This window comes from Borostomias antarcticus (genome assembly GCF_949987555.1).
Source record: "Borostomias antarcticus genome assembly, chromosome: 35".
NCBI classification, from domain to species: domain Eukaryota; kingdom Metazoa; phylum Chordata; class Actinopteri; order Stomiiformes; family Stomiidae; genus Borostomias; species Borostomias antarcticus.
The window spans coordinates 1,241,259-1,250,837 of record NC_140268.1 but is presented as its reverse complement, the minus strand read 5'-3'; the positions used below and the strand labels follow the sequence as shown (position 1 = coordinate 1,250,837).

General features: G+C 44.2%; 1 protein-coding gene across 1 annotated transcript; it reads right to left on the bottom strand.

The window, feature by feature from the left end:
- Positions 1-419: 419 nt before the first annotated feature.
- Positions 420-8,872, bottom strand: cln3 (CLN3 lysosomal/endosomal transmembrane protein, battenin). Its single transcript, XM_084461050.1, has 15 exons — positions 8,610-8,872; positions 8,433-8,469; positions 7,635-7,731; positions 7,424-7,504; positions 7,084-7,163; positions 6,628-6,713; positions 5,972-6,044; positions 5,115-5,258; positions 4,486-4,643; positions 3,990-4,042; positions 3,312-3,380; positions 3,029-3,084; positions 2,810-2,903; positions 2,067-2,207; positions 420-1,427 (listed from the first exon to the last, which is right to left on the bottom strand). The coding sequence occupies exons 1-15, from the start codon at positions 8,665-8,667 to the stop codon at positions 1,311-1,313; spliced, it is 1,344 nt and encodes a 447-aa protein (XP_084317176.1). The 5' UTR covers positions 8,668-8,872; the 3' UTR covers positions 420-1,310.
- Positions 8,873-9,579: the final 707 nt, after the last annotated feature.

The following is a 9,579-nucleotide window of genomic DNA, read 5'->3' as shown; positions in this document are numbered from 1 at the left end:
CGGACCGAGAGGACGATCCGCCCTGGCAGTCCTTCCTGCGCCCAAGGCCGGAGATAAATCCATCATTCAAGATTCGAGAGATTTATTTGTCACATCCGTATCTAATGTTGTAATTCATCTTATCATAATGCTCATTTATACCCGTATGTGGGCACTGGGCATGCAAGCTGACATGTGAGACCAACCCAAGGGTCTTGGACATCAAGGGCTGGTATCTCAAGGCCACTGAGTTGAATTCACCTCCATGTATTTCCAAACGCGAAAACAACGGCAGTGAAAAACAATCGGACATATGTCAGTTGACACAGGCCGTGCATAGGACACACAGATTAGATTTCTATTACACATTTTGGGTTGTGACCCACAGACCCATTCAAAATAAATCAAATACAACTTAATAACTTAAATATTGTGCAATTTATTACCACTGGTCTATGCTGAGCTTTAAAGAACGGATACCCATTTATAGATGAGTATTAACACATCTGTTTACTACAGGAGCAGCAACTAAGAACAAAATATGAAACCAGAATATAATACCTTGATCAAAAACAGGCACTCTTTCAAGCCACAGTTAAAATGTTACATTTACATACCACAGCTTCTGAATACCTTTTGTACAGAATTAGTGATTTCCTTAAAAGCAAAAACTATAGCAGCATAGTTAATACAAGAAACATTCGTATCAATGCACATTGGAATGTCATAAAATAATAAAATAAAATAATAAAAAATGGTGAATAGAAACATAATCATTATAATCATTTCATAGTTACATTTTGAAGAACCTGCCTTGATGGCAGGGGGTTGTGAATTCACCATTAAGTGGAAAAAGTCACATTATCCTCAAATATTAACTTCCTGATTATCACACTGCAACAGGCACCAATAAGAACCATTTTGTAAAAGCAAAATCCTAATTCAAATAAAATCACGAGTCTAATTCAGCTGATATAAAGAATGTAAAACGTGTCTGAATATCGGTAGTCAGACGGCTTCTTCGCCAAACATGCGCCCGTTCCTCCCGCTGACGGGATAAAACCCCGCCCCCTCTTAGACCAGAACCTGGCGACTGGAACGGGACAACGATCACAAGTATATTTTTTCGATTTCTAAAGGAAATTAGTTATTTGGAATAAAAAAAAAAGTGCTGAGGTGCCAATAAGTCAGATGTTCACTGGTGAATGACTACTGTCCACGTCAGGCTTCTCATCACATGTCAGAAAAGGCAAGAGGTCGGAAGTTCTAACGGAATACCTCCTGAGTTCCTCGTGTTCCTCCTGAGTTCCTCGTGTTCCTCCGAGCCTCGCTCATAACGAGCAGAAGTAGCGGTGAACGGGGAGAGCTGTGAGGCCGGAGAGAAAGATGCCAAGACTGTCACCCACGCTGGCGGCCGCCATGGCGAACTCCCTCTGTCTGTCTCCAGTCTGGAGAGGGGGAGGGAGGGAGAGAGGAAGGGAGAGAGGGAGAGAGGGGGAGGGAGGGAGAGGGAGAGAGGAGAGGGAGGGGGAGGGAGGGAGAGAGGGGGAGAGAGGGAGAGAGAGGGAGAGAGAGGGGGAGAGAGGGGGAGGGAGGGAGAGAGGGGGAGAGAGGGAGAGAGGGGGAGGGAGGGAGGGAGAGAGGGGGAGGGAGAGGGGGAGAGAGGGAGGGAGAGGGGGAGAGAGGGAGGGAGGGGGAGAGGGAGAGAGGGAGGGAGAGAGAGAGAAAAGGGAGGGAGAGAGGGAGAGAGAGGGGGAGGGAGGGAGGGGGAGAGAGGGAGAGAGAGGGGGAGGGAGGGAGGGAGAGAGAGGGGGAGAGAGGGGGAGGGAGGGGGAGAGAGGGAGAGAAGGAGAGAGGGGGAGGGAGAGAGAGATCATCAGGGAAGTCAGACACAAACACGCACAAGTGCAATACACATGCATTAAATCAACTGCAAACTCATGCATATATGCAGATCACCCAAGGACGGCCAGTCAGCCAGACGACGAGTCAGTCGATCAGACAAACACAGAGACGGACACACGGACAGGCAGACGGACACACGGACACGCAGACGGACACACGGACAGGCAGACTGACGGACGGACCTCCTTGCTGATGAAGTAGAAGGTGTTGACGTAGGCGGCTCCTCCCAGCAGCCCCTCGTAGAGAACGACCCCGAACACCAGCCAGCCGCTGGGCAGGACCTGGTAGAACACAGCCAGGAGGAGCAACAGCACGTTCACACACTGGGGGAGAGAGGGGGGGGCAGGGGGGTGGGGGGGAGAGAGAGTGCGGAGGGGAGAGAGGGGAGGGGGGGGAGGGGAGAGAAGGGGGCGGGGGGGAGGGGAGAGAGGGGGGCAGGGAGGAGAGAGAGAGGGGGGGCGGGGGGGGGAGAGAGAGAGGGGGGCGGGGGGGAGAGAGAGAGAGAGGGGGGCGGGGGGGAGAGAGAGAGGGGGGCAGGGGGGAGAGAGAGAGGGGGGCAGGGGGGAGAGAGAACGTCAACTGATGGCTCCAAAGAAAAATAAATAAATAAATAAAGATGAATGCAGATGTGCAAAGCTGATTGAGACCTGCTGTACCCAAACACAGCTGTAATTGCTGCCAAAGGTGCTCCCACCAAGTACTGAATATAACTGAATACTTATGGAAACTTTTTTTTGTGTGATTAATTTAGGAACATTTTATTTGAACTTTTTCTGTGTTTATCAGTGACAAAAAAAAAGAAATTAAATCAATTTTGATTCCATGTTGTAACAATCAAGCGTGTAAGTCCAAGGCGGGTGTGTACTTTTTCCCGGTCCGGTCCTGGAAGTCTAACTAACATTCCTGTCCAGGTGCGTTGCCTCACCTGCAGCAGAGACAGAATCCAGATCCTCCTGATCTTCACACAGCAGAGGGACGAACGAGAGACCAGCACCCCCACCTGGTACAGGGTCTGGTACCTAAACACACACACACAGACATACAGAGACACACACACACACACTAAGAAGAAGCTTCTGATTGTCTACGCCACTTTATTCAAAAAAAGCAGAAATGTATGTCCACTGAAGCGTTTCCTACTGACCAGCGATATTGCTCCACATGAGAGAGGAAGAACTTCGGGAAATATAGCAGCTCCATCTAAACACAAACAACATGTTAGAGAGGACTACATTCTGCTGTAGTAAGCTGTAAATAGTGTGCTAACAGAGTAACGCTGTGTATAATGTAACCGTGTGCAGAGTGAGGCCTCTTTTTCAGGGAAAACGCTGAAAACCTCAGTAGTGTAATCCAGTGCGCAGTATGAATGTATCAACCAGGTGCAGTGACGTTATGGGGCCGCCAGGGGGCGCCAGAGGGCCACTCACCAGACCCTGGTTGATGAAGTACTCGGCGAAGTAAACGACCCCCAGAGGAACGATGAACTTCATGAGACCCTGAAGAGAAGAGCTGGCATTAAAGGGCTATTCCACTCGAACATGGAGTCAGTCGTAGGGCTGGGTTTTAAAAGAATCGATTCATCGATTCTGAATCAAATGATTCAGAATCGATTCATGAATCCCCAAAATCGATCTTTTATTTAATGAATGAATGAATAAAAGGTATGAATAGTTCATTCATTCATTCAATGATTCATTCATTCATTCATTTTTGGAAATCAGTATCGATACCCAGCCCTAGTATTGATGTGTTGCATAACTTGGCAGTCATGTAATTAAGATTACAGCTACAAAAAACAGGTTTTAGTAACACTAACCGAATCGATATTGAATCAAATCGAGATAATCGATTCTGAACCTTGTGAATCGGAATCGATTCGTGAAATTTCACTCGATACCCAGCCCTAGTCAGCCTCCACATAGCTTGATCAGGTATGATTGATTAGGGTTGATTCCCAAGTGACAGGATTCATTTGGAATCAACAAGAGCCTTAATAAGCGGAGCACAGTTACACACTTTCTAGAATGTTCCTTTAAACAATCACTTAACTTATAATCTATAAAAGCAACATTTGCACTCTGTAGAGCAGCGTCTCACACACTCACCTTAACGATGTGCAGTTTCTCCAGAAAGGTCAGAGGTCCTGTGGGCTTGTTCTCTGTTACATTGAGAGAACATAACATTGATTTGATCCATATATCGTATTGTTGAATATCGCTAATAGGCCAACAGTAACCTTACCCTGCAGTTTTCCATTGGGCTGCTTCTATCACAGCTCCACAGTTCAAGTAATGATATTGTTTAAAGTATTTGACAGATGGTAAAAATAAATCACGTTAAATGTTGCTAGTCTGCATAATTTGGGAAGATGTGGGCTGTTTTAATGTTTAAAACATTCGGCCTATTATTCCAGCTAAAAAAAAGGTTGAAAAACTCATCAATGACCAATGTCAAAATTGACAGACTAATTGTCGTCCAAATAGTTGTTAATTGATACTACAGCATAGTTTTTCACACTCGTGTCTGCAAACACACACACACACACACACACACACACGCACACACACACACACAGGCGGTCCCAGCGCGTCACACACACACCTTCAGCCCCTTTCTCCTGCTGCTCCTCTTCCTCATCGGCGCTGTCCATGAGGGGCCGTCTCTCCGACGAGGCCCCGCCCCCGACCGCCGGGACAGACCCCGCCTCCCTGCACCGCCATTGAGGGAAGGACGGAGGGAAGACCAGCAGGTAGAAGTAGCTACGATTCAGAGAGAAGAGAGGAGAGGAGGAGAAAGAGAGGGATGAGAGAAAGAGAGGGATGAGAGAAAGAGAGGAACGAGAGAGAGAGGGATGAGAGAAAGAGAGGGATGAGAGAGAGAGGGATGAGAGAAAGAGAGGGAAGAGAGAAAGAGAGGGATGAGAGAGAGAGGGATGAGAGAAAGAGAGGGATGAGAGAAAGAGAGGGATGAGAGAGAGAGGGATGAGAGAAAGAGAGGGATGAGAGAAAGAGAGGGATGAGAGAGAGAGGGATGAGAGAAAGAGAGGGATGAGAGAGAGAGATGGATGAGAGAAAGAGGAATGAGAGAAAGAGAGGGATGAGAGAAAGAGAGGGATGAGAGAAAGAGAGGGATGAGAGAAAGAGAGGGATGAGAGAAAGAGAGTGGGTGAACTCACGGCACGTGAAACGCCACGTCGACCTTTACAATGAACGGCCAATGCGCCGCCTCACCTGATCACCATGGCGACGGGGACCACCAGCATGAAGAGCAGCGTAACCCTGGGCGACAGGCCGGCCTGGGTGAGAGCAGAATACAGGAGAGCACCGGCCACGCCCGCTCCTCCGGTACCAGAGCCCCACCCACCCAACACATCCCTGAGAGAGAGGGGGGGGGGGGGGGGGGGGGGGAGGGACGGAGGGACAGGAGGACAGGGAGACATACCATGAAGAAGTAAGAACACAGTAATAATAACTACATGAAATACCATGAAGAAGAACACAGTAATAATAACTACATGAAATACCATGAAGAAGTAAGAACACAGTAATAATAACTACATGAAATACCATGAAGAAGAACACAGTAATAATAACTACATGAAATACCATGAAGAAGAACACAGTAATAATAACTACATGAAATACCATGAAGAAGAACACAGTAATAATAACTACATGAAATACCATGAAGAAGTAAGAACACAGTAATAATAACTACATGAAATACCATGAAGAAGAACCCAGTAATAATAACTACATGAAATACCATGAAGAAGAACACAGTAATAATAACTACATGAAATACCATGAAGAAGAACACAGTAATAATAACTACATGAAATACCATGAAGAAGAACACAGTAATAATAACTACATGAAATACCATGAAGAAGAACACAGTAATAATAACTACATGAAATACCATGAAGAAGTAAGAACACAGTAATAATAACTACATGAAATACCATGAAGAAGAACACAGTAATAATAACTACATGAAATACCATGAAGAAGTAAGATATTATTAATAAGATATTATTATAAATATTAGCTACAGAGTCGTGAGGGGGAGTAAAGAGAGGTGTTACCTGCTGAAGAAGACGCTGAGAGAGAGGAAGGAGAGTTCTCCCAGTCCAGAGCTCACGCTGGCGGAGATCACACCTACACACGCAGGCAGGGAGGACGGACGATGACACCCCCGATTACACAAATACGTTTTTTGGGCGTTTTTCCCGAAAAAAGACCTACGTTTGCGCCTAGCGATTACACGACCAAGCTCGAACCCGGAGGTGGATCAAATGATTCCAGTTGGCTTGGAAATGAATCATTTAAATCAGCTTTTATCATAACCAGTGGCTAGAAAGCATTGCAGGCCTCATAATAGGCCGAACCTCAGAAGTGAGATAGTGTCCGTTTCAGTGGAACAGACTGGACCACAATTTCCCTGGGGATGAGATAGTCAAATGTGAGCGTAGCGTAATACACACAAACTCATCGTGCGATTTGAGCTTGCTCGATCGTCTCGTTGAGAGGGGTCAGGGAAGAATTTTTACAGCACACTTTTCTGGCCCCCGGGTGAAACTGTATTTTTTTTTCCTTCCCTGAAATGCGCTATACAAATAAAGTTGGATTTGATTTGAATTGATAAACAACACTTGTGCGCACGCACACACACACGCACACACACACACACAAACAATACACAGATATTTTGACACAAGCCAGAAGAGTATTAATTAATTACCCAGAATGCTCATCCACATGGTCGATGAGAAGGACACCATTAGGAAGCTTGTAATCGCCGTGGCAACGCACACCAACACTCGAAAACTGTGGACGAAAACTTTATTAACTAATTGTGCTCCACAAAATGCAATTCTACATATCAACACCAGAGGGCGCTCCACTGAAGCGTGATTAAAGAGATCAGCTGAGCTTGAACCCTGAATTTACTCTGAATTTTCAGTTCCACAGAACAAACACAAGGTGGCGCCAGTTCAAACTATGGTAACAGAGACGGCATCTTAACGAAGTGATACAATACAATATACAATACAATCCAAAAGTGTTGTGTTTGACTATTATCATGACTTATTATTAATTGTGTCTGACTGGACCACAATGCCATGAGGCCTAGATGAAATACCGTCTGTTTTCAGCCCTGAACACTGAGTGAGTAAGCAGGAGTAACGGGTCTTACCCATAGGGGAGTTTGTGGATGTAGAACGGAGCAGAGAACTTGATAAACAGGGTAGGGAGGATATCAGCCAATAGCACGGCCTGGGGGGGGGGGAAATAACACAGTGACACACAAAAAGGTAGACCAGGTAGAACTCATTCACTCATTCACTCTTTCTCTCTCTCTCTCTCTCTCTCCCTCTCACACTCTCTCACTCTCTCTCTCTCTCTCACTCTCTCACTCTCTCACTCTCTCACTCTCTCTCACTCTCACTCTCCCTCCCTCTCTCTCACTCTCTCTCTCTCTCACACACACTTTCTGGAATGTCATTGAGATTTATGAATAAAACATCTCTATTCACCGCTGTGGAAACAGGGTTGCAGTCATAACGGCTGCTGTTGCTGATGCTGTCCCTCTCGACCTCCAGGGTCACTGTGTCTGTCTGGGGGGGGGGGGGGGGGCAACGGGACCGCGGGTGAAAGAAAGGTGTCAATCAACAATATTGAAAATGACAACAAAAAAATGTTTAACTGGAATCATGGTGTAATATATAATTCAACAAAACATCTTACAGGCGCTGTGGCGTTGTCAGACCCTTGTTGTTTTAGGATATCATGCGCTGCACTCAGCATTACCACGTAGGCAAAGTTGTTGCACAACCCCAGTAACCTAAAGGTCAAGAGTGTTGGGGGGGGGGGGGGGTAAGTTAACCCTTTCGATACAACCACGTCACCGGCAACATTTTAAAAATATCTAACAAATATTTAATAATATTTAAAAAAATATCTAACAAATCTAAAAAATTCCTCACTCCAACCCTTGCTGAAAGCTGAGAAACTGCGCTTTCTAGTATTATAGGGAAAATCCAATTAATATTCAAAATGTTGTCACTGTACTTTCAGTGTTAAAAGGGTTGAGCTGTACAATCTTGTACAACTTGACAGGCAACCAGAAGATTTGCCCTGGTGAATAAACGTAATTGAAATGGTTTGCTTTAAGTTATACGGTAATCTAAGTGTATATCTCGCAAGCAGTAACCATTCAACTGTAAAGTATGCTAGCATGCTAATTACGTTCACTTGCAGATCTGCAAAAAAAATAAAATAAAAAAATAAAGTTTTTATTGCAAAAAGTAGGCTATGCATACAATAATATGTACAAATATATCACAATACATAATGTGTATACAACTTATATGTAACTCAATACATTAACACGCCAGGGGGTTACAGGTTAAGAATAAAGAGAAAATAAATATAAATAAACAATTTTAAAAAATGAATATCACAGATCTTCAACACATCCCTCTCCATATAATAATAATAAATATAATAATAATAATAGTTGGATCATATCGTCAGTATACTCACCAAAATCCCCACCAATTTTGCCAGTATGTAAACCGATCTAGGGGCAGTTTAGAAAACAAGTGAACGTTATCTGGCGCTGGGATATTTTACTAAATATATTTTTTGCTAGCATCAATTTATCTAGGTTGAAACCAGCTGGGTTAACATGTTAAGTGCACTTATAATAACATTACTTACCCTCTCTATGAACAGTTAACGTTATAACTGGGTCTGCATTCACTGTTTGGTCTTCCATGGCGGAGTGATCTTCTCTAGGGAACTATTTCGGTTGAAATCATGTGATTTTAAAACCACAAAATCACATGACACACGACTGTCAGTGGCTATCGTTAGCTAGATGGTCACCTTAGCAGCAGTAATCGTCTCCTAATTAATTTAATCTCATATTTGGGGCAGTTTGCTTATGGATGTATTAAGAAAATGAGTTAGCTGGCTAGAGTTCTTCCGTAAACAAACACGAGTGCAGCAGGGAAATATGTCCCCCGTTTACATCAATACCGTAGGAATGGTTCTTCTTCTTCTTCGTTGGGTTTTATGGCGGATCGCAAACAGCTTAGAGGTGAATACCGCCACCTACTGTTCAAGAGTGTGTACTACCATGTCAAATCCTAGATCCTGTATCCTTTTCAAGAGCCCTGTGACACCCAAGAATGTGAAAAGTGTCTTCCTGCTGAGCCCAAAATTAAATATTAAAATGTTTATTAATTTGGGCGGGCTTTTATGCGTCCATGCTCAGGGGCCCATTTTCCTTATAATCTCTCTAGGAGTCTAGGAAAGACCAGAGTCCAATATTATTATACTCCTTTTTTGGCATCATAATATGTAACAACTACTTTCACCTAAAATGTGATAAATGAAGTACTGTAGTTCTCAAGTACAACTCAAACAGGAATTTCTGTATCCTTTTAGAATACATTATCATCTGCATGGATACAGCGCCATCTTGTGGTCTGTGTAGATACTCCTTTCCCGGAAGTGTTCACTGGACAAATAAAGACCACAGAGCTTCAAGCACAGCAGGGAAAACGCTCCACTCATATTTTGAGGAGACTATAGTCAAATTATAGGTAGAAGAAGCTACTAAGTATAGCACTGCTTAGGCAGAACCTGTTTAAATGGGCATAACAAAATTATGCTCAACTAAAAT